Source organism: Cyprinus carpio, chromosome A14 (assembly GCF_018340385.1).
Source record: "Cyprinus carpio isolate SPL01 chromosome A14, ASM1834038v1, whole genome shotgun sequence".
Taxonomy (NCBI): Eukaryota; Metazoa; Chordata; class Actinopteri; order Cypriniformes; family Cyprinidae; genus Cyprinus; species Cyprinus carpio.
In genome coordinates, this window is record NC_056585.1 from 11,788,829 (window position 1) to 11,814,801 (window position 25,973).

General features: G+C 36.3%; 3 protein-coding genes across 3 annotated transcripts in view; 1 reads left to right on the forward strand and 2 right to left on the reverse strand.

Moving 5' to 3' along the window:
- Positions 1-25,973, reverse strand: part of LOC122133921 (SH2 domain-containing protein 4A-like) — a 956,524-nt gene that overhangs the window by 726,324 nt on the left and 204,227 nt on the right. The window lies entirely within an intron of this gene.
- LOC109066939 (sorting nexin-25) overlaps positions 1-25,973 on the reverse strand; it is an 825,452-nt gene that overhangs the window by 303,376 nt on the left and 496,103 nt on the right. The window lies entirely within an intron of this gene.
- Positions 1,784-25,726, forward strand: LOC109104278 (GDNF family receptor alpha-4-like). Its single transcript, XM_042770655.1, has 8 exons — positions 1,784-2,406; positions 9,968-10,252; positions 13,572-13,664; positions 15,338-15,686; positions 18,078-18,187; positions 18,600-18,734; positions 19,923-20,053; positions 24,040-25,726. Exons 1-8 carry the CDS (start codon positions 2,364-2,366, stop codon positions 24,265-24,267), a joined length of 1,374 nt encoding a protein of 457 aa, XP_042626589.1. The 5' UTR covers positions 1,784-2,363; the 3' UTR covers positions 24,268-25,726.

Genomic DNA, 25,973 nt, shown 5'->3' on the forward strand with positions numbered 1-25,973 from the left:
AATTGAGATTGTTAATTTAAAACCCCAGGAAGAGTATGTCTCTGATTCAATTATAAATCCTATATATAATGGATTTAGATACTTTTCTTGTAGCTTTTAGTGGAGCTAACAACTTTTTTCCCCCAAGATACATCTTGACTGCGGTTTACTGCCAATTATTATTAGGTTATAACTTAACAAGCTACAGTTTCAAAGAGGCTTCGCCAACACTGCAGCACTGTGAGTTTTGCACAGGCAAGCGCCACTCAAGTGTAAAAATCTAGTTACATCTGCTCTTTGAAAAAAGGTGATAAAACAGCATCTTGCATTGAAAAGAGGACAAAAAGAGTGGCCAGATTGCCTGAAAATGAGAGAGGACAAAAGAAAAAGTGAAGTGTGGTTCTCCGGTCGCTAAAAAGCCCAACCAGATGGAAGCACTCAAAGTGACGTCCAGAGCTGTGACATCATCAGGGCAATGGCTCTGTATGGCATTTACTCTGATTAGTTAAATGGCCATGATTGTCCGCTCAGCAAACCACTCACGCACACACACACACACACAAACACACACACACACACATAGAGAGAGAGAGATGACCGTGCAGGCTGTTGCACTGCGGTAATCAGCCGAATGTGTATCTACATAACCCTCCTGATTATAGAACCAGTTGTTGGACCAAATCAGACCACTTGGACAAATCAAATTCTCATTAAAGTTTCATTTGCAAATCCTGAAATTGGAACAGAAATACAGCCTTGGTATATCTCTGTGTTGTCCTGCCAACTAAACTTCAGAATCTAAAGTTCTAACAGTGTAGTATCCACGGTCTGGACAGTTCATCAGCCTTCTGGGATTTCTCAGCATGGAGTTTTGTAAACAAACTGAAACAGAATACCCTGTGAACTCTCACATTGAAGTCTCGCCTCTTCCCTGTTTCGCAGCACTGTTAAATATCGTTTTGTGGGTGCTCTCAAAAACTAAATCCAGCTGGGTTTATTCAGTATTATTTAATAGAATTAAATGAACCCAAATAAATTAGTTTAATAAATGAACATTTTCATGAAATATCCTCCCAATGTCTGCTTAAACCAAGGATGATAATGATAAAGATATAGTTTAAAACAAAAAAAAAGAACGGCAGAGTCCACACCAAAATGATAACCGCATATCCATATAGTTGGATTCACTTTTAGAACAATTTATTCCAGCTGATGAATGATAAAAACATTGATAGCCAATCAGTCTCCATCCTACTATAGTAGTTCTAAGGAGCTCAAGCATTTAAAGCTACAGACGACAAAACTGCAGCCTGCATTTACAGTGAACAGAACAATATCGTCCATTAGTGTTGACTATATAGTTCTTGGTGTGAAGGGGCCTTTACTACACTCCTAAATGTTCCCAGCGTAACAAAAACCTCCATAGAAGGATCTTCATAAATTTCGAAAATATACTAATCAGAAGAACCTCTAATTTAAAATGATTTTTTTTTTCTCAAAAAAAACAAAATCATGCAGCCTAAAATAGTTATTTTCCTTGATGAACTTATGAACGGTTTAATAGTTTATTCCTTGATGAACTTATGAACCGTTTAAAAACTACTGTGTGATGGGATCCTAAAAATGACCTTTTATTTATTTTTTTAGAACATTTATTTTTGAGTGCACAGTTTTTTGTCTGACCTGTCTACCTCACTTTTTAATCGCTGTTAAATTTCACTATTGCTGGAAGAATCACTTGCAAACTTAGATACTTGCAGAGCAGGCTGAATTTCTCTAGCCTATAGGAGCACTCTTCAGAAGGCTGGTCAGGGATTTTGCATTGATGCGCCCGAGAAAGCCCGAGCCAATCACAGGCAGGCAGATGCATGTAAAATTCGCCGCTGAGTTTGAGGACTGGATTGAGCACATTGTGCTGTGGGACAGCAGGAACCAAGCATCTGGGGTCGCGCTCACAAATATTAAACTGATGCGCACTAATGCGCACACTGGCACATCTGACGCGCGCCTTTGGTTACGCTTCTATCATGGTGGTACGCGTTTGAATCGAGGATTATTATTTTAGAAGACTCCGATCGTGAGTATAGCGGACATCTGCTGCATTTGGCAGTTTGTAATTTCCCCCTTATTTGTTGTATAAAATCATTGCTCTGCTCTTCGGAACCCTTTTACGCATTAGAAAGCGACTGATATCGCACAAGTTTGTAGTTGGAATAGATTTTCGGACACGTCGTTTTGGAGATTTCCATCAGTCGGACAGTGGTCCTCTTGTATGGATGTAGTGGCTCGGACTGAGTCGGACAGGGCCGGGGGTTCCAGACGCGTTTCCCCGAGATTACCCAGCAGCATCACCGTTCAGCCGAGCGCATACAGCAGCAGTCGACATGATCCTTCTGGGAATACTTCTAAATCTGTTCGTCATTAAGGGTAAGACTCTTAGAAACAGCCTCCATGACTTATTTTGACACATTAGGGTCACACATACAAATACATAAGTATTTACACTGCACATTTACGTAAGTTAATGTACAACGTGCACAATATGTAACTGTAGAGCTACCTGCAAAGGCAATTTGCTAGTATAACTATTGTGATTAATTATATTTACATACACAGTATAACGTAAAGTGATAGATAGATAGATAGATAGATAGATAGATAGATAGATAGATAGATAGATACTTTATTGATTCCGTGTGGGGAAATTGGGTTACGTTAACAGCCAGACACAGTGTACAGCATAGTGTAACATAATACATATAGAAAGATTAGAAAAGTCTACATTATAAACAAGATTTACTCAATACACCATATATATTACAGACAAATAGACCAAGTGAGAAGAATAAGCATTAGAGATATGATAGAGAGTTCACCTTACACAACAAATTCTAGCGGTTGCACACAATATGCTGTGTGTTGAATGTTTTATACACATTGTGCATGCATTATATTGTATATGTCACATATAGTGCATGCCTTTGGATTGAGACCGTTTGTAAAAGCCAGAAGAGCAGTGATTAAAATGCAATTGTATGGAAACTTATTGCACAGGTGTGTTTTAGGGTGACTGCTGTGCCATGTGCTTGTGCTGAAACAATAGAAAGGGTTTCATTTTCTAGAGTGCTGTACGCTGAGCAGAACAGATGTGTCTATCACTCCCTCACATATCTATGTACTTGCTTATTATGTTTAACACACACTGTACACTCTTAAGAATATCCCAAATAGCACCAGATAATCTTTATATGCGGCTTGTAACAATAGCAGAACCCTTTATGTTGTAAAACCAACATAAAGAGCTTAAACAAGCTGAACTATTAATTTCACTTACTGTTAGATGTTTACAAACAAGAAAAAGATTTTTAAGAAACCCCATGCTTTGAACAATAGATAATTATATTTCATTCATACACAATACTTTTAATAGTCCAACACAACACTGAGATTTTCAGCCAATTAGATGTACTTTACAGCCCTGTGTTTATTTTCTTCACACCTTTGAATAACAACAGCATAATTCACGCAGGCCAGGTCTAAAAATATAATTCCGTCAACAAATAACAGTATGTTATGAGACATCTGTCACAGTCAATATTATCCTAATTATGTGATGGCAGAAAAACACACACACACACACACACACACACACACACACACACACACACACACACACACACACACACACACACACATATAAACAGAGACAGATTAGATTGGTAAAGGGCAGCTCCATGGTGTTCCTGTAGCACAGCAACCAACATTTGAGGGATCTGGCTTTCTTTCCCCACCTGGGACGGCAGGGTGCAATATTGCAAGTGTCTTGTGAGAGTGCATTGTAGCCCAAGTGGCATTCATCATCATGAGTGGTGTTTGTCGCACCCTGGTGCCACGAGAACATGCTGTAATGCACGCGCTGATCGACAGGTTTATTTATTAGCTGTGTTAATGATTGCAGATTTGATGTGGTACTCGTGCTGTGTGTATCCCCGGGGGTCGGGTCGTATATCAGCCGCACGAAACGCAAAGGGACCCCCTGACGGATATCAAGTGGCAAAAAGATTTCATTTCCACAGTGTATTTGCATAAAGATTTGCATGCTTGAATACGTTTTTAAGATGCAACCTGAGGTGGAAAGATGTGTACAAACATACCAAGTCGAAGATTGACGGCCTTTGGGCAGGTGTGCATGTGACAGTACGTGCCGGCGGCGTGCCCAGGTGTGTTTGAGAGAAGGTACGTGTGCGCAACTCTGGACTTTGGTAGCTTCAACTAATTTGCCAGCAACATATGCTGACAAAAAAATAAAATAAAAAAACATCATAATAATGTTTTTCAGTAAAATATCAAAAAAACATCAAAAAATTAAAATACATTGACCTGAGAAGCAAAATAAAGTATTGTTTTCTGAAAAATGTATCCAAATAAAGCGATTTTGAGCTTAACCCTCATGTTTTGTTCTGGTCATTTTGAAACAGAGATATTTTCTTTTTCTTGTGCTAGATGTTATCGCATTGGACTAAAACTTACAGACATTGTTCACACATAAAAAATTCCCCTAAAAATTTTATAATTTTTTAACTTTTTTTGTAGTTGTGGTGTTTCTCGATCAAAAATCACTGCCCTTCAACAAATGATCTGGTAGTCTCTCAATAAGCAATATTCCTACCAAATATTGGATTCAAACTTGTTTTCGTTCAATTAGCACGTTTTGCATTTCTTTTTGGACCTGATTGATCATAGAGCTCATTGATCTGAGCTTATGCACCTCAGTTTTGAGTGAACACTGCCAAAATTATCCACAAATAATACTTTTTTTCATTCAAAAACTGATGTGCATAAGCTCAAATCAATGAGGCCTACAACCAATCAGTTCCACAGATAAATACAAATCCTGTGCTAATTAAAAGAAAACAAGTTGACAAAAAGATCAAATCCAAGATTTGGTGATAATATAGTAAATTGAAAGATTTTCAAGCAATCTTTAAAAGGCAGGTCATTTTACTGGGAGGACCAAATGAGGTTTTCAGCACAGTTTATTTTTCTTACCCTAGTGGCAGATATTTTTTTATTGTTTAAAGTATAAACTCATGTTTTTTCAGACAATACCTTAAGCAAGTTTGCTTCTCAAATAAACGTATCTTTAGATATTTGTACTGTAAAACATTTTTGTACTGTAAAACATTTTCTATTCCTCATTTTTGCTTTTGCGAAAAGCATGAGCTGCACAACTTAAGATATGTTTTGGGATGCTTTAATACACACAGGTGAACCAGGCTTTGTCAGCGCATATACTAATTGCATGGAGAAAAATATTCCATAATGGACTCAGATGCATCCCAGCCAAGGACATACCCAGGGGCAGCCTCATTACATGACCATTTTTAACAAATCAAAGAGGAATCGTAAGAACACAGGTTCAATAAACCACAGGGGATTAGTTAACAAAAAGGTAATCTTCCCTCCGGGCATGTGTTCTTCACATATGAGGGGATGTTTAGGGTCTTTTCAGGGTCGCGTGTGTGTTTTGTTGATAACCAGGATTTGGAAAGGCAAACATGGTGACAGCAGATGGTGTTGGACTCTCTCGCCTCGACAGGAAGATTCAAGCCAAGCGACAGAATCAGAAAGAGCATGTGCGAGTATGTGTGTGCGTGAGCTCCACTTGCACACGGCTTTTATGATGATGTTGTAGCCAATTTTCATTAAAAGCACTGAGTGCTGTGATTTAACGACGAGGACCGTCTCAGCATCACGTCCCTGCAGTGAACTCCTTCCTCCCGGGGCTTTCGGATTGTCTTCCGCTTCTCCTCACTGTCAATCAGACGGGCCCATCCGACCCGGTTCTTTTAATATCGCCGCCATGCTTTGATGTGACGTGTCACCAATAGTGAATAGATACGGCGCTCTGACCCACATTTGACAAAACCCTTAATGCAGCAAATAACAGTGTGCGCTGGAACTCTATACAGCAAATATGAGCATATTTACTGTCTGAAATATACTTGAATACAGTGTTAATGGCTACTTTTTGGTTCCTTAACATTTGTCATTCACTGTTTTTAATGGAGGGTTTTGTTTGTGTACGTTTTTTATTTTTTTTTTGTGGAGTAATTTGTCTAAATTGTTGGTTTAGGCCCTGAGATGCAGCATGCTGTAATTTAGTTGATGGAATCTTCAGTTTTTTGTAGATCGACAGAAGAGACGTTTTCTTGATGTGTATCTTGATATAGTAGTGTTCGGTTTACCACAGAGGTTCAGACCGCTGTACGCATTGATTAGTTAATCACGTTAGACCCTCAAATATTGACAGCTGGAGCCGGTTTACTGTCGCCTGCCATAAATATGGTCACACAAGGATACTTAGATTTACAGTACGCGTTCACACTGTCTTTCTCTATTTCACTCACCTCTTTATTTCTTTCACTCTCCTGTACAGCTGAGCTTCACTGCAGAAACTGTGTCTGTCGTTCTCTCTCAGTGTGTGCATGAGACTTAAAGCCTCAAGGTGTGTGTGTATGTGTGTGTGTGTCACTGTCACTTGCTAAATGTGATTTTAGTGCACGCACACACAAATATTTTGTAATTCCCGGCCAGCATGTGTTTGATTGCCATCAGCCTCCATACTGAGATGGTTTCCTATTGTGTGAGGCGTCTGCTGTCTGTCATTCTGTTTACTTTCTTTCTTTCTGTTTCTTTCTCACTCCATCACTCACTTTTCAACTCCTCTGTGCACTCCTCGTTCTCTGAATCATTCCCTGGTTTCTAAAAAGGGAAGACACAAAAATATGAGATATTTTAGACAGTTTATTTATTATTTTAATATTAAATAAACATATTTAATATAATCTGGACTGTTAAGCCATACAATATAATTTACAATTATACAATGCAGTTTTAAATCAAAATAATTATGAATTAGTTGAATTAATTGCATTGTTAATTATGATTTATTAATCACAATTATCACATGTATTTGCTCAGAAAAGACATTATTGTGGCTGATGAGTAAAGCATTGAATAGACAGAAAGTCAGTATATTATTTGTTTTTCAGCATCGAATGTCATTAGCTTTTAAAAACATATCTTGAAAACCTGTTCTAATCCATTGTGTTCTGTTTATCTGTAGTAACAGCTGGTGCTGCGCTGACTGTGGACTACTGTGAATTACAAAATAAAATAGCCCTAGTAATTGTTGCAATATTTATTGTCATAATTGTTGTCATATTTATATTTATGTATTTATGTATAACAAAATATTAATAAAATAGATATTAATAAATATTAACATAAATATTCATTAGTGTTATTTTAGTATAATTGAGATATTATTGTAGTGTTTTTATATTTTAAATGAGTTTTTAATTTTGTATTTTCCATTATCCTTTCGAATTTGGAAGTAATTTTGTGTTTTTGTAATTTATATTAGTAATTTTTTAGTGTCTATATATATATATATCTATATATATATATATATATATATATATATATATATATATATATATATATATATATATATATATATATATATATATATATATATATATATATATACATATTTCTTTTTTTTTAATTTTAGTACATTAAGTTTAACTAAATGAAAATTAGATATGTTGCTAGCTGTTTTTGTTTTTGTATTTTATTTTGATTCAGTTGTTTATTTCAAGTGACAAATGTTTTTTATGTTTTTTTATAGTTAGTTAACTCATTTAAGTTTTAGTTAATATATTTGATATTAATTATTTAATAATTAAATGTATGATTCATTCTTTCAAATAAATACTAATAAATAAATTAATAATAATACATCTAAATTTAAATTTTAAACTACAGTCAGTTAGAAGCTAAAACAAACAAACAAACAAAAAAAAGCTGAAATTGCTTTTTGTATTAGTCACTAGGAACTTGCAATGTCATTTTCATTATGTTAAGATAGTTTCTTGTATCTAAACTTAATATGCAGTGTCAAGACTTTCAGTGGTTGACAGAAAAGTGTAAAACTTTGGTGCTTCTGAGCTATCAAACAAGTATCCAAATACATCAGCATTGACTCTAAATTTAGAGCGGGGCTATCTGAGGGCAGAAGGAAAACCTGTTTGAAAGCAGACATAAATTAGGCAATTCTGTTTGGTGCCACTAGAGGTGCAGCGATGACACGCTTCACCTTAAAGAAGAAAAATGAAAACATTGGCAGATCAAACACCTGTCTTTAAATTCAAACTAGCACATATGATCTCAATATTGAACTGTTTGTCAAATATATGCGAGATCAAAGTGTGTTTACTTGTCCGTTTAACTACGGCCGCAGCAGTAGATGGTCTTTCACGCATGGATCATCACTCTGTGAGCTGTGGAAGGAGGTGCCATTTTGTGGTAGTAGAGTCCTAAGCCATGACCAACGCTTAGTCTGCCGGCCACAGCTGTGGGTTCTCAATCACCACACGCTTTAAAATGAGGTCTAGCGCAATTACTGCCCCTGCCGCTGCAAAGGAAAACAGACGCAAAGGGGGATGAGGGGGGTGAGAAATACAAGAACACATGTCTCATGCTTCTATAGGAGTGCAAGGCTTTTCTGTCGCTGCTTAATGAAAAACAGCAAACGTAGCCATGAAATTATACAGCCCTGTCACAGTTTCCCCGCAGGTCACCCTGAGACCTGACTGACGGCGAGGCGAGGGTCTCTGGAGTTGATGATGTCTGTTAGGATTGAGCCTGAGAATGGACACAAAGCACAAAGTGTCTGTTGTCAAGGACTCGGTTTAAAACTTTTGAAGTTGGTGAATGAATATTTTCTGCTGCTTTAAGTTATCTGGCCTCCTGCAATAGCAAAACGGGAAATTCCCTTTAGAGAAGAGGTCATTTTTAAAATTATTTTGCACATTATTAATTCTGCCCTTGAGTGCAAGTTAAGGGACTTTGATCTTCGTTTTTACTCGGTCACTGTCAAAATGTTTTCAATGCATCTAGAATGCAGATATTATAACTGTTATATATTATAGTGGATCAGATGAAAATCCACAAACTGTATTTTGTCATAATCAGAATTAAGCAGAAAACTCATTCACAAAGTTCTACATATTCCCTGCACATTTTGTAGGCATTCTCTTTTTAAATATTTTGGCCAATATAACTGCTTTTCCACCGAAATTACCTGGAACAATTTATCCCAGAATTATTTTTTTTTTTTTACCGGACCTGTTGCTGTCTGTGTTTCCATCATGGTCTAAAGTACCATGAAGATTATGCAAATAGTCTGCTCCTCCCGGTCCAGGAGGGGGCGCTAATTTAATTTTTTTGTCAGTGCTTCCAGTTCCCGCTGTATTTCAACCTCGGCACTGCACCAGCACCGTACTGCAACAGACTTTTAAAAATGGTGGTTGAAATACAATGCTGCGTGACCTCAACCAATCCAAATGCTGCATGAACTCAACCAATCAGCATGTTCAGTGCCCAAGTCCCACCCCCAAAAGTTCCAGACCTTTGAAAAAGTACTACCTCACGCGCAGGGACTTTCATCAGCCAACAGGACTGTAGTGGCTCCATTTCAATTCATGAGTCTGATGTAAATTGAAATGGCTACATCCCACAGGAAGTGGGGATTGAAATTGAAATTTAAAGACAAAGACAGGAAATAGAAATTACTGAATAGTAATTCAAAGAAATGTAAGATGTGCAATGCATTCTGGGAAATAAAGTATCTATCTATCTATCTATCTATCTATCTATCTGGCCTATTAACTTCAAGACTTTTCTCAAAACAAGGATTTGTCAAGCCAGCATTCAAGGCAAACTTCGTTTTTTTGTTTTGTTTTTCTGGCTAAAAAATTACATTGAAATTTATTTGAATTTTTTCTAATGTACCTCCAATTCAATTTGAATTCAGGAACTGATTGGGAATTTAAATAGGAATTAACTCACTGGTGAAACATATTGTTACTAAATACATTGTTTATTGATTTTAAAATGAAGTTTACTCACAATCCTCCAGGGGCTGTTCCTTCTGTGGTGCCGGTGTTCCCCGGGACTGTGGACTGCATAGAGGCTGTACAGGAATGTATAAAGGCCCCAGAGTGTAAGCGACAGTTCCGGCACCTGGAGTACTGTGTGGATGAAGAGGCGGTGGCTCCCCTCAGTCTGGAGGGGCGGCAGGCCTGTGTCGATGCACAGAACAACCTCATGCGCTATCAGAGCCTGCAAGAATGCAAGTGTCAGCGAGGGTCTCGCATTGAACAACAGTGCCTGAGCGTTTACTGGACCATCCGTTTTCCACAGGGTAAGAGGCATAAGGGAGAGTTTTTACTTTTCATATGGTGACTGTTGTCAATAGTAAGCCCTCTTATATTTAAACCTCTCCTCTACAACCACCTTGATCCATTCTCATTTAGTCCAACCCTATTTTTATTTTTATTTTTTCATTAAAAGTCCTGTTTGATTCAGAGTTCAAGGGAGTCTGTGGAAATTTTCAAAGAAAAATGTGTAAAAAAAGACCAATATTTACTGTGTAAATGACTATTAAAATACATTTAAATGATTAAAAAGGACATTATATATAACCATATACAGTGGGTATAGAAAATAATCACCCCTCTTTAAAATAATCACATTTTGTTGCTTTGTAGCCTGAAATGAAGACGGACACAGTTTTTGTCTAATCCAGTTGTACTCAGAGCAGCTTATAACATCCAAGTGAAAGATATACCACCAACATGTCATAAAAAAATGTAAGATGTTGATTATATAGAACCCACTGTCTAATATAAAATAAATTACATTTTAAAATAAATTAAAAGACAAAACAGTTCTTTTAAACTATAATAATATTTCACTGTTAAAATTGTACTTTATTTTTGATCAAATAAAAGCAGGCTTAGTGAGCATAAGAGACTTTTCAAAAACTTAAATTCAGTTCAGTAAAATAAAATAAAATAAAATAAAATAAAATAAAATAAAATAAAATAAAATAAATCCTACCAACCTCAAACTTTTGAAGGGTGTAAATATATGTGTATGCTGAATATTCAGTTTCACTCAGAAATATATCATATTATAGAAGTGAAATGCATTGCTAATGCAGTTTCATGTTTTTTTAAGACTCCCTAGAATGTTTCCTGACTGAACTGCTCATGTCCAGCAATTCCCAAGCCAGTGAATGTCATGATGAAAGGAGCAGGTTTAAAGAAAGTGAATAAGAGAGTAAAAGAGGGAGTAGGTAACTCCAGAGAAAAGTCATGCATAAAGAATTCAGTGAAATATATTTCAAAATGACTGCCTTTGTTCTATCGGTCATAAACAATGAACTCACAGATCTTAGTGGATGCCGTTTGCTATGTTCTTTCAGGACATGCCAAAACGCTTTAATGAGAGTGTTGAGTGAACTACCAGAGGATTTAGATTTAGGCAGTAATAGCATTTAATGAGTGCTCAGTAATGTGTATGAAATGGCAAGGAGGCATAAAACGCAGTCAGACACTAAACAAACGACTGGCTGACTGACAGTGCTATCGTGATTAATCTCGCCATTCTCTCATCTGTTCATTACGCTCGGCGGGACGGACGCATACATGCAGGAACCGGAATTTGCTGCGTACCGTTGAGGGTGTCTGGTTTCATCTCACAGCAGAAGTTTCATGCTCATGTGTTTGCTCATGAGCAAAAGAGATTATGGAGATGCCGTTGAATGACGTCCGGGGGATCGTCAAAGCACGGCTGCAAAATTAATTGATTCTGAATCCATATTCCCACCCAATGTGGCTTATTAATAATAAACTTATGAAACAGGAAGATGGTTTCCCACAACGACTCACCAAGAGCTGTTGTAAATGCTGACTAATCCCAGGCTTCTCCAGCAGCGAACTCGTCATGCACAACACAGCAACCCAAGGGCCCAAGGGACGAACACGGCCCAGGCCTGATCGACAGTCTTAGAAATAAGTGCTTTTAAAACTCATCAACTGGAAATGTCAAGTGTTCTTCTCCTGTGTGCCGCAAATGAAAACCATCAGCAAGGATACGCAAGGCATGTAATTGTGATTGTAGTACACTTGATGTGGCGCCTCGGTAGATTGAAATGTGGCATTTGAGGGATTCTGCCTGTTTGCATTTGCTTGAAGAGTCTGTGTGTGCAGGTTTTGATAACCAAATTTTCAGAAAATGTCCCCAAAAGAATATCACAACATGACAAAAAATTCCTTCTGGGGTTGTTGACACAAAAATAACATGCTTGTGAAATGACAAAATGTGCATTTTGGAGTTAGGCTAAGAGTGCAGTAATTATAACTTTTTGAAGAAAATAAGTGTGGTGTTTGCTGACAAATGTTTAGAGTACTTGCTAATCTATTGCTAAAGTTGTTGCTAGGGTATTCAGGAGGTAACTAAGGTGTTCTGGGTGGTTCTAGGGCTTTGCTAGGTCTCTATGATATTCTGATCTCTAGATATAGATGATCTATAGCACATTTCATACACAGTGGTTATTCATGCAAGTGCTTTACATAGTTGTTATAAAAAGAGAAAGATAGACTAAATTTTAACACCATTCAAGAATGAGGTAGGAAGGAAGGAATACATTTTTAATAAATATTTTTTAAATAATTATAATAAAGTTTAATTTAAAAATGAAAACAGATAAAATACATAAAATATTGATAAAATGAAAGAAAAAACATCTCAATAAAATAATGAAAAATAAATAAATGAAAAAGAAAAAAGAAAAGAAAAGTTCACTTAAAAAATTTAAGTAAATAAAAATAATAAAATAAAATTGCATAGTCATTATAAAGAGAAATAAAATAATACATTTAAAACCATTCAAGAATAAAGAATAAATAAATCTAAATAAACAAAATGATAAATATAAATATAATTAAAATAAAAATAATACCTAAATAAAATAATAAAAACAACAAATTGAAAATTCTAAATAAATAAAAATGAAAGAAAATACCTTAATAAAATAATGAAAAATATAAATAAAAATGATAAATAAAAGTTCTATTTAAAGATTAAATACAAAAAATAATAATAATAAATATGTAGAATAAAGAATACACTAAAGGATCATACCAACTTGTGGAAAATGGGCATCCAATGTTCCCCTTTAATAGTTTACATTTTCCTATGTTATCTTATTTTAAATACAATAAATATGAACCGAAAGTCCCACCAAGAGAAAATATACAATACTAGCTTGTGTTTGTGTGTGTGTGTGTGTGTGTGTGTGTGTGTGTGTGTGTGTGTGTGTGTGTGTGTGTGTGTGTGTGTGTGTGTGTGTGTGGTTTCATACTCATCTTGGCATGCAGTGTCCCTAGGGCTGTGTGGTACAAATAGACTGGTCACTATTTTAACTTGTGTCTTGATCCAGACCCCTCAATCTGTGGACTGACATTTCAACCAATGCATATACTGTATCACAAACACTGACTTCTTATTAAAATCTGTAAGACTTTAAATCATTATTAAAAAAAATTCCATATGAAATTTGATAATGTGTGGTGCTGTTATTTAGGTATAATGTTAAGGTAATGGTACAGTTTGGTGAGCTTAATTAGTCTCAAACAATCTGGTGTCTTACAGTTATGTGTGTGTTTGTATTGCAGGTTATGATGACATTGAGACGTCTCCATATGAGGACATTGAACTGGAACTTGTGAGAAATAGCGAAACATCAAAACTAGCCTCAATAGTTTCAGGTACTGCAGCCACATCAGTGATACGACCAAATAAAATGTGTTTCCTCCACAGCTGAATGCACTGTGATGATGTACGCTAGTGTATTGCAGTATGTTTGTATGTTTGTGCTTTATATGTTTTCCTTGTCTTGCAGTTGTATTTCTACACTGAAAAAAAATGGTGTAGGATTTTCACTCAGAAAATACTAGTAACTTTTACAAATAATTACAAAGAAATGGCAAGTAACACACTGAATAAAAAGGAATAGTTCATCCAAAAATTAATATTTGCTGAAAATGTACTCACCCTCAGGTCATCCAAGATGTAGATGAGTTGGTTTCTTCATTGGAACAAATTTGGAGAAATGTAGCATTACATCACTTGCTCACCAATGGATCCTCTGCAGTGAATGGGTGCCGTTAGAATGAGAGTCCAAACAGCTGCTAAAATCAACACAATTATCCATAAGAAATCCACACTCCAACCCATCAATTAACATCTTGCAAAGTGAAAAGCTGTGTTTTTGTGATAAAAAGATCCATCAAGACTTTTTTTTTAAACAAACCATAATATGGCTTTCTCTTGTAAAAAAGGTGTCTCGTCTGAATCAGGAGAGAAATATGTACAAATAAAACACTGTTTACAAGTGAAAACAGTCTAAAACAGTTCTAAACAAATATATCGGTGGATTTTGGGGGATGGACTCTTACACTGGAGGAAGCATTATTATGGATTATGGATTATATTTTGGCCAGAAGCGATGGTTTAAAGTTAAAACACCTTATGATGGATTTGTTCCTTACAGCTGCTTTTCACTTCAAAAGACATGTTGGACTGGAGGTGTGTGGATTACTTGTGAATTATTGTGATGTTTATATCAGCTGTTTGGACTCTCATTCTGACGGCACCCATTCACTTCAGAGGATCCACTGGTGAGCACGTGATGTAATGCTACATTTCTCTAAATCTGTTCCAATGAAGAAACAAACTCATCTACATCTCGGATGGCTTGAGGGGGAATTCGTTTTTGGGTGAATTATTCCTTTAATTGTAAAATGTTGAAGTAGAAAGAATAAAATATTATTTTCTCGCAAAACTTGCCCCAGTAATCTATATTTTATTTACAACTTCCACAAAAAACATTGTGTGTGTGAAATATAAAAAGTATAACTGCTTTATAAAGGCCCAAAAAGCATTTGGACACTTAGGGGCAGATTTACTAACAGTTTGCGCCAGCACAAACCATCTTTTGGTGTTAACATAGTACTGTCTGGCTTTACTAAAGATGCGCAGTGTGGACACAGTTATTTTTGCACCTGACCTTACTGAATATGCATTTGTAGAAGTTTCCCTTTCAGATGCAAAATTTATGAGGAGATTATTAAAATGAATCATGCAATGCAATTTACTAACATTTGTGCTTGCCAGATTACTGGTATTTGCGCCATTGTATAATGCTCCAAAAAAGCATGTCTTAAAACAGATGCTAATTTGTGCTGCTTTTGGTAGATTGTGTTGGTGATTATGGAAATTATCTGGCTGTGTCTGTGTTCTTTAATTTGTGCATTGTCAGTAAATAACCCGCAGAAATTTCCACTCCCATTTGTACTTTTTTGGAATTGCGCTCTTATTGCTAATTTGCCTGTTTAGTAAATCTGACCCTTAATTAAAAGTGTTTTTTGGTCTTTTTCAGTGTCCTCCCTTCCTCTGACGGATCAGAACCAGTGTTTGAAAGCAGCTCAGGACTGTGGGTTGTATGAGAAGTGCGGTTCCTTGCGCTCTGAGTACGCGTTAGCATGCACTAAGATCATACCTGGCACAAACCACTGTAACCGGCACAAATGTCACCGGGCCCTGCGGAGGTTCCTGGAGCGTGTTCCAGAGGAATACAGCTTTGGTGTCTTATTTTGTCCCTGTTCGGATACTCTGTGCGGGGAGAGAAGGAGAAAAACCATCGTGCCCTCCTGTTCCTATGAAGAGCGAGACGGACAGCCCAACTGCCTCAATCTGGAGAGTTACTGCCTCAAAGACAACCTGTGCAGGTGAGATACGCATCTGTTAGCAGTTGGACATAGTTAAAATATCTGATTTGTGAATCAGTCATTCTTTTAAATCTAATCATTTCAATCAATCAGCCGAAACAGTTCACAAAACATATTTGAATATTTTATTGACTGCTAAATCAGTTCAAGCATTTCTAAAGTCAACAACTCACAAACGCATTGAACCACACCAAAGTGTTTCATACCAGAAATGTATACCAAGTAAAAGATATTTGTAAAATGTTTACTGTCTCTTCTAAGAAAATGCCCCAAACTACCATTCATTTTTTTTTTACAAAGAAATTAATACTTTTATTGAGGAAGGATCCATTAAATAGACATTTATAATGTTACAAAATAAATTCTGTTTTTCACAGTTTATAATAATAATAATAATAATAATAATAATAATAATAATAATAATAATAATAATAATAATAATCAGCATATTAAAATGATTTCTGATTTCATGATCATGTGACAGTGAAGATGCTGAAAATTCTGCTTTGCCATTACAGGAAAGCATTTAATTTTATAATATATAATCAAATAGAAAAATATTGAAAAATTAAAAATATTTTCAGCCAAGACATGTACATGAATTTCAATTTGAACTGTTTAAAAGAACCAATTTGTGTAACTGATTGTCACATATTACACTCGCATCAGATGTTCTTGCCCTCATTCAAAGTAACCTTAGCTTTGATAACAGCACAGCATGATCATTTCCACCTTTCTTCTTGAAATACAGGACTTCCCTTTTATCTTCCTCTAGAAACACATGTCTCTAAGCATTGATGATCTAAGCATCATTAATAGCACAGAACATGCTGAGTTGGATGGAAGAAAGGACAACAGGTCGCATATTATACGATTAGACACATCTTGTATTTAAACAACTATAAAAAAAGATATGTTTGGAAAATGCAGACTATCCTGAACAGCATGGATACATTTAATTAATACCGCCACTCCCTATATGCAGAGTATGCAATTTGCATAGGGCATCAACTCCTTGGGGGGGACACGAGGGTCAGATCTAGGGGAGGCGATGGCCCCCAGATTCTCCTTGTGCCCCCCATCCACAGGATACTTAACAAACAACAGTAAAATTCTGCTTAAGTCACCCATTTGTCCATCAATGGCCCTGCATTTAGTTTTCTTAGAAGGGGCAGTAAGTCCTTAAAAAATTAGTTACAAAATGACAAAATGAATAGTACAAAATTGCATTAGATATTGACAAAAAAAGTCACTCGTATTTTAATAATAAAAAAAAAAATAAATTGTGTTGTTGTTAAAGGTGCAGTAACGAGAAACACTGTTAAAAAAGTGGATCAGACTGAGCACCAAAACAAACTTGTAGCCAATCACCAGTAAGGGGCGTGTCCAGTAGTGATGGGGGAGTTGCCTGTGTTGAACAGCATGTTCAAAAATTTGGGGGCGGAGGCAAGATAGAGGTGTGATTATTTTGGGTAGGGGTGTATTTGTTTTGGTTATTTTTTTAGAAATCGCTTACTGCACCTTTAACTAAAACTATTAAAAACTGTTAAAATAATATATCTAAATATTAGATGAAACACTTAAACTTAAAATACTTACTAACTGAAATGAAATATGTTTAAAGTACTAAATTTACTAAAACTAAAATTGAAATAAAATTATATAGAAATACCATGTTGAAATATTAGTTAAATAGAAATATAAAAAACTAAAATTAATAAAAATGACTGAAGCACATAACAAATGTTACAAAACAAAAAATTCAACTGAACACTGAATATACAAACATAAAAAGAAAATATAAAAAATATATTATGAAGTTAATTCAAAATATGAATGAATTCTATAATAACAAATAAAAATAAAATAAAACTGTTCTAAAGTAACACTATTCCACAGCAGCACCAACAGATAAACTTTTGTAGGGGCAGCGTAAACATTTAATTAGTTATTTATTTATTTTTCAATTTTAAATGTTGGTAAATGTTTAAAAACTAGTGGCTTTTTAAAGACCAAGCAGAAGTCACAGTAAACCAGTTGCGTCAGCAGTTTGATGACTGTGCATGCAACTAATAAACAATTAACCTAATATGGTTATCACCCAGTGAATCAGTAACGACTATATGGAAAACGTTACATCACCTAATTAATATTCACGAACCACACTGATCAGGTTTATAATGCTTCCCCCCTCACTTTTCAAACCGTTCCGACGCCCTTGACAAATACTGTACACACTACACAGAACAAAAGCACATGGTGTAAATCAATAAAAATCAGATTTAAGCATCTGATCATGCATTCTATGCATAGATTTACTCTGTCAGAATTTGACATACATCTATGTTCGAATCATCCTGTGTCCGTATTCAAATTTGTCTGGTCTGTCAGGTCAAGATTGGCTGATTTCCAGCAGAACTGTCAGCCGTCTTCTCGCTCTCCCTCCGGCTGTCTCCGGGAAAATGGAGCTGTGTGCCTCAAGGCCTACGCTGGGCTCATCGGTGAGAAACCACCTCAGATTACCTTGAAAAAATGGACGCAGCTTAATGAAGAGTACAAAAAATGCACAAATCGATAAATCACTGCAGTAAAGTCTGTACTTAAATAATATTAAATTTTTAAAGACGAGCACTTCTGCATCCTGCTGGAGTAAGTTCACTAAAATGGGAAATGGTATCTGGAACGATTGGTCAGAGCAGTTTGGGTTCAACTTCATGTCATGGGTTTACTTTAACCCAGTGTGCCACTTATATTGAATTAGCAGGACAACCTGACACAACATAATTAAACCGGAGGGGGGTTGATAGACTACACTGGTTGGAGATTCTCCCAGATGGGCTTCGGGCTAATTGGCATGGGATCTTTTCCTCTGGCTGTCTCTCATCCCCCCTTTCCTTCTCCTTTCCTCTACAGGTACCATCATGACACCAAACTACGTGAGTAACAGCAGTACAGAAGTGTCGCAGTGGTGTAATTGCGAAGGCAGCGGGAATCAGTGGCAGGACTGCCTGCGTATCCTGCACATGTTCAACAGCAACACCTGCCTGCGTGAGTATCCCAGGATATCATTGACAGAACATCTTAATGTTTGCAAAAAAGAGTGTAAACATGGAACTGTTCTGGCAGATTTGCGGTTTATTACAGACCCCATAAAATGGTTTAACATTAACACATTTCTTTTGTGTGGTGACATATTTCTTACTGAAACAGGAAGCTGGTGTGGGTCCTTGTTGGAGCTGCTCTAATTCAACATTAATTTGAGTACTAATTCAGCAAGGATGCAGAAAATTGATCAAAAGTGAAAGCACAGTAATTTATAATGTCGTCTACATATATAAATCCAAATATTTTAAAAGGCTTCCAAAAAAATATTAAGCAGCAACTGTTTTTAACATCGATAATGAACAAGGAATATTTCTTGAGCATGAAATTAGCATATTAGAATGATTTCTGAAGGATTGTGTGACACTGAAGACTGCAATAATGATGCAGAAAATTCAGCTTCGCAATGAAAGGAATGAATTACATTTTAAAATATACTCAATTATAATATAGTTATTTCAAATTGTAATAATATTTCACAGTATTACTGTTTTTACTGTATTTTTGATCAAATAAATGCAGCCTTGTTGAGCATAAAAGGCTTCTTTAAGTCCATATCCACATTTAACATTTACAGTCATCTGATAAAATGGACCAAAAATATTAAAATAATCTTCTGTGCAGAGGCGTATAGAAAAGATTGTGCATGATCATTTTGTCATTTTGCATAGATCACATTGTGCTCAGATCATTTTGTTGAATTTGATGAGAAATGCTTCAGTTCATATTTAAATCTTGACTGTAGAGAAACAGATATCATAGTTTAAGCATAGCGTTGAGATCTATTCTGAAATTTTAGAGCAGATTGTATACACTGTTCTTCAAAAGTTTGGGGTCAGTAACATTTTTTTAAAGTATATTTTGTCAACTTTTTGGAGTAGTCAAGCATAACAGACATGAACTAAAACCCACAAAACTCTCTCTCTCTCTCTCTCTCTCTCTCTCTCTCTCTCTCTCTCTCTCTCTCTCTCTCTTTTTCTCTCTCTCTCTCTCTATATATATATATTCATTTCATAAGATTTATAAATCGTTTTAAAATGTTTTATACTTAAGATCATTGTCCTTTCTTATTTTGGAATATAGGACTGTCAAGCAAAAGAAGTCTACTACTCACCCGGTTTCTTTTCCTAACAGGTAATGCCATTGATAACACGGGAAGCTCCACCCCTCGTCCAGTAGAAGACACGTCCCTTCCTCCGCCTTGCCCCTCCCCTCAGGTCCAGTGCGATGAGCTGAAAATTAACCTGCTGCCTGAACCCAGTACAGTGAGTAGTGAACACATTTCCTAAAACAACCACCACACAATCAAACTCCTTCATCTACAATGCTAACTCAACGTAATTCACACAGAAGAACCATTTATAAAGCTCCGCCCATGTATACTAGTTCCGTGTAATCACAATAAACCTGATTTTTATTCTTGTCGTAGCTTTGTGGTTAATTCTGGCCTTTGATACATAAGATTTGCAAAAAATGGCAGGCCCAGCAAACCCACAGTCCTTGCGCTTTGAGCATACTGATGGATCTGAAACTGAACTTAAACGGTTATGCGCTGCTGATTGTGTCACTGCAGAAACAAACGGTCACACGGCATCACCCTGGAGCCGCTACAGTAAGCACAAAAACGCTTGTTCAGAAAACCCACCTTCTGCATTTAATTTGGTTTCCTGTGTACGTTGTGGCATGCTTGCTTCCCAACGTTCCTTGTTAATTTATTGTATTTATTCAACTGAGGTGACTATATTTTGGAACAAGAGTAATGAATGCAAGTTTTTGTTATTCTGTCTCTTTAGCATCTTTAAAAGAGAGCCATTTCTTAGACTTAATCAATAGGTCATGATGCTTTGAACTAAAGGTCCGACCTCTGACCCCTATGCACATGACCTTGTTAAAATGTCCTGTCTGGTCTTTATCTTACTTTAAAATGGTAATTTCACAGATATGTTCACTTGGTTTTCGTCCATACACAAAGATGGTAAACAAATGGCACATGTACCTAAAGGGATCAGTGTGGGGTCAGAATCAAACTGCCTGAACTGCCACCTTCAATTCAAATCAGAAATAATCACACAACCCACAGGCCCTCACGAACACAATCATGGTAAGGAATTAAATCTATATCGATTTGCTCTGTCCTTTAGTCAGATTATATTGTGTTTTAGATGAGGGTGTCAGCTTTATTTTTCTTTCATTATGGCCGGCAGCCAAACTTTAAATGACTCAATGAGACTTAGTAGGCAGCGTCACTGAATCAGATCTTTAATTTGTCCTCAGTCTTGTGGTTGCCTTGGTTTTGTGCTGTATCTGAAAGTGACCATATACTTTGCAAAGTTTGAGCCACAATTTCTTGGAACAGTTATCAGTGAAAAATTATTAGCATTAGCGTAGTATTCACAAAGTCATTTAGTGATAGCCAGTGACCATCCCAATGAACCCACCAACCAATCAAAAAATAAATCAATCAATTAAAAAAAATAATAAATAAATAAACCAATTTAAATGTAATATATAATGCAATTTAATAATTAAATACATAAATTTAACTTGAGCTAACTGTTAGCATTAGCCAAACTTTGCAAAATATCTGTGCCAAAGTCATTTCTTAATAGACAAATAAGCTACTAAAGCTTCAGGGAGGGACACTATCCAAATAAATGATTTATATTTCTTGTAAAAACCATTTTGTTGGCTACTTTTGAATAGATGTCAATAGAGAAACATGCTTTTTTGACAGCATAATGATGTAATACTGAAGCTAACGGGCTAAACCCTGACCCCCATAGACAAGGTATTAGCATTAGCATAATATCTGTGTCAGAGTCATTTCTTGATAGACAAATAAGCAACTAGAGCTACAGGGAGTAACACCGTCCAACAAAATCAGTCACTGGTGAAACTGCTTTGCAAATTTCTTTCAAAAATGATTTTGCGTGCTACTTTTGAATAGATGTCTGTGCAAAACATGCTTTTTGACAGCATAATGGTGTAGTACTAAAGCTAACCGGCTAAACCCTGACCCCCTGGCCATGTTATTAGCATTAGCATTAGCATAATATCTGGCTAAAATAATTTCTTGATAGCCGATCAGCTTTTAGCGCTTCAGGGAATGACACCGTCCGTGATAGCAACACTTACTTGACTATGTATTGTAAAATGGATTGTATATTTGCTGCCCTCAGAAAAGAGAAGCAAATAATCCCTTGGCGTCCATAGGCGTACAGACTTTATCAAGAAACGCTGCTCTGATCTGTGTGTCTTTGTGTTCGTGTGTCCTCGCTTTGGACCGCGTGCACATCCTCTGTTCTCAGAACACACAGACCACAGCATTCAGCTTAGAGATAATCTGGGCCTGCAGACAAAAAGGATTCAATTCAGTTTCTGCTGTCATTTATTTCTTTCCTAGACTCTCTCTCTCACTTGTGTTCTCCAGCAAATCTCTCCTCTCCAAATGTCCCTGTCTTTCCTGATCTGTCTCTCTTGATGTGCTTCTTACTTTCTTGGCCTGCCTTTCTCTCTCTCTCTGAACGGATTAGCTAAAGGTGTTTGCAAGCAGCGGTGCATCAGTCAGACTTCATTAATATTAATGTATTCGTACCCATCTGTCTGTCTCTCTAGCTAACTCTCTTTTTCTCTTTCTCCTTCTTTTATCATTCGTTCCTAATCCTTCTCCCTCACAATCTTTCCGTCCCTCTCCCTGAAAAACACTCACCATCGCATTGCTCCTACTTTTCTAAAACTGTAATTCTTAGGTGATTCATTTATTTCTCATATGATTATTTTTTTCATATCACCATTCATTTAACTAATTTTATCTCAGATGTTTCTAATAAAACTCCATGGAACAAAGTTTAAATTGTTAAATTGTGATTTTTATATTACATTATAAATAATTTTTCTGTCCATCTGGATCACAAATAGCTCCACCTCTAAACTCACACCACAGAAGGCAACAGTTGAACTGTGAGCTGTGAGGTTGTTAATCGATGGCATGTTTTTGTTGAAGACATCAGCTAACGTTATTTCAACTTATATTTAAAAAAATCATGTTTAATAGCAGACTGGTAAGAAACTACATTTCCCATGATTGTGCAAATAAATATCGACGAATCAGAGAAGAGAAGTAAATTGTGCCAAAAGAACACTTTGGTGCCCACCAACTCCCATGAAGCACAACAAATGACTTAATAGTCAAATCTCTTTATGCTTTCAAACTACTAAATATTTGTATATATAAATGCATATTTTGCGATAAACATAAAATATACCATTTCTGTAGACACAGTCAACATCTTTAAATCAACAGGTGCGTTCCTCCATTGTTTTCATTTCTATTATGTCATTCACAATGCTTCATGGGATTGTAGTTCCTTCCCTCATTGAAGCCGTCTCGTACTTTTGTCTTTTTGTCCAATTTTCAAAAAACTTTTCTGCTTCAAATAAAAGTTTTCAGTTTGTAATGTCTTGATTCACCCCATGGTCATATAGCTTCTTAAATGATGACTTATTTAAAATCCCTATGAAAAAAATATTTTCCCAGGCCAAGGCCAGTGAAGTGGTTGGGCACCAGTTTTTAATATTTATAATTTATATATAATAATAATAATAATAATAATAATAATAACATTTCTTTATATTTTTAATTCCTTTTTTATATTTCCTATTTTAATTTTAGTTAAAGTTTTATTAAATTTTGTGTGTTTTTGTCAGTTTTAGTTTTTATAAATATATATTGTCTATATAGTTTTTATTTATTTTTATTTCAGTTTTAGATTTAGTTCAAATAAATTCCTCAATCTAGAAATATTGTCTTGGCAATTAGTTAAAAAAAAAAAACTTTTTTTTTCCCAGTCAACATTTATTTAATTTAAAATGACAAAAAAGTTTTTTTTTTCCATGGTTTTAATTTTAATTTTAGTAAACTGTAATAACCCAGGCAGTGTTGTACTCTATTGGCTGTGCCAGTGTTGCAACAATTTAAACAATAGGGTATAATATTCTATGTCGAAAATCACCTGACCAAACCAAAATGTTAGTGAGAAGCAGAAAAAAAAACTTTTAGATATTAATCTGGACATCAATCAGTTTGGACATTAGTTATGATTGATATCTCTTATGAAGGCATCCTGAGTAAAACAGCTCCATATTTAACAAAGCACATACAAAAGACCTGAACCGGAAGCGATGTGACCTGTTTTATAGAAGTTTGTTGTGCATAACCCCCATTAAAGAGACATTTCTCTGTTTCCAAAAGGTGGTTAAAAGCGAAAAAGATAAGGAGGAAGAAGAGGAGGAGGAAGAAGAAGAAGAAGACCAAACCGGAGGAGCGGGAGGGTTCAACGTCATCCCTCCATTCTCAGACAAGGCGACAGTCACTAACCTGGGCTCTGAGGCCGGAAGAGTCCACAGCTCGGCCTCCACCTTCTCCATCCCTCACTTCCTACTCACAGCACTGCTGCTTATTGCCCTCCGCTGGGGGTAGAAACCCTTGGTCAAACACACACACACACACACACACACACTACACACACAAACACACTTCCTCATGAAGTACTCGCTCACATCCAGACTCTATCATTGAGGGATGACAAGAACGACAGATTGGAGGGTGAAACGAGCGGACAATTGTTCTATCCCTCTTTCCTTCTTTCCTTCATTCTTTTTCTCCTTCTCGGGAAGAGGGTCTGCTATAGATATAGCTGCTTGTTCATTAGGGAATCGCCTTCTGAATGGGATTCCCTGCCTGAATCATTTGAATCACACAGAAGATTCACGACTCCTCGGACTGACAATAGCCGACGGTGAACGAATGATTTGTTCTTGCCATGTATCTATTGTATAATGTCAGTGTGCTTCAGAAAAGTGAGTTAAACCAGGAAAGAGTTTGCTTTCCCTGGGTTCGGAAAACCTGCCGTGTTTATTGTCGCTGATCATGTCGTTGTATGCAATGAGACAAAATGTATGTGTGTTTGTAAGTACGTGATTCGCTTGACATCGCTGCTCGCCAACATGAGAGCAAAAAACTTGTTGAGCACGATTTCCGAATCTTTCCGTTTCTCACGCCTCCATGTCTCTGGAATCAGGCCGCACACCTAATCACACACACACACACACACACATACCTCTGCCCTGCTGTGGAGCCGATCGCGCAGATGCAAGCGGTTTTCATTTATTGCTCTATCTGCGATGTGCTTTCATTTTTTGACTCAGCACAGACTGTGCACTCTAACCAGGGGCATAAATAAAAAAACACGTTTGCGAACAGAAAAAACATGAGTAATAAAGCTGAAAATAAAGAAATAAACACACTAAATAAATAAATATATGGGCGCACAGCAGGTGTCGGAGTCCGGTCTGGGTTTAGAACCCGAGGGGAAGAAACATGAAGTCATTTTCCAACCGCCTGTCGCCTGGTACCTCTCCCTGTGCCTGTTGTTTTACTTTCACAGAGATAATGGCATACAACACAAACTGTTTATCTTGTTGTATGTTCACGGGGACGAATTACTCGTGATGGGAGCGAAATAGAAAAAAGAGATCAAGAGAAAGAACAGACGGAGACGGGAAGAGACTCAAACCCTCCAGCGAAGAAAAAAAAACATACAGTCTAGAATCACATGCTTTTTCTGTTTCTTATAAATCTTTTGCTGACACCAATGCTTTTTTCTCAATCTCGTTTCTTTTTGTCACTCTTGTGCATGTCCATCCATGGAAGTGAGAGAGAGAACATGGGTGCACTCTTACTGAATTCAATCAAGAACTACCTTCTCAACCGTTGATGGACGTATGTTCAGTAGATATGTAATATAAATATGAGATTTGGTTCCTCATAGAATTCTATTCCCCTTGGACCACAAGTGGTAGCCCATTGTAATGCCTGTTCAAAAAATGCAATATTGTCATCAATTCCTGTGGCTCAGTGGTAGAGCATTGCATCAGCAGTGAAAAAGGTTGTGGGTTCGATTCCCAGGGAACACACATACTGTTAAAATGTATAGCCTGAATGCACTCCAAGTCACTTTGGATAAAAACGTCTGTTAAAATGCATAAATCTAGATCATCAAAATAGCCTTTCTTTTATAAGTAAAAACTTATTTTACATAATGTCATTTCTTCAACCTTTCAGTTGATAAAAATGTTGTCTGGAAATAATTAAAAACAACTATTTAAATAATATGAATGAACAGG

What these genes read in the sequence shown, in the direction of transcription:
- LOC109104278 (XM_042770655.1), top strand. Translation starts at nt 2,364, where the DNA reads ATGATCCTTCTGGGAATACTTCTAAATCTGTTCGTCATTAAGG. An exon ending in GGCCTACGCTGGGCTCATCG is followed by an intron (nt 18,188 to 18,599) that starts GTGAGAAACCAC and finishes TTTCCTCTACAG; the next exon opens with GTACCATCATGACACCAAAC. An exon ending in CAACAGCAACACCTGCCTGC is followed by an intron (nt 18,735 to 19,922) that starts GTGAGTATCCCA and finishes TTTTCCTAACAG; the next exon opens with GTAATGCCATTGATAACACG.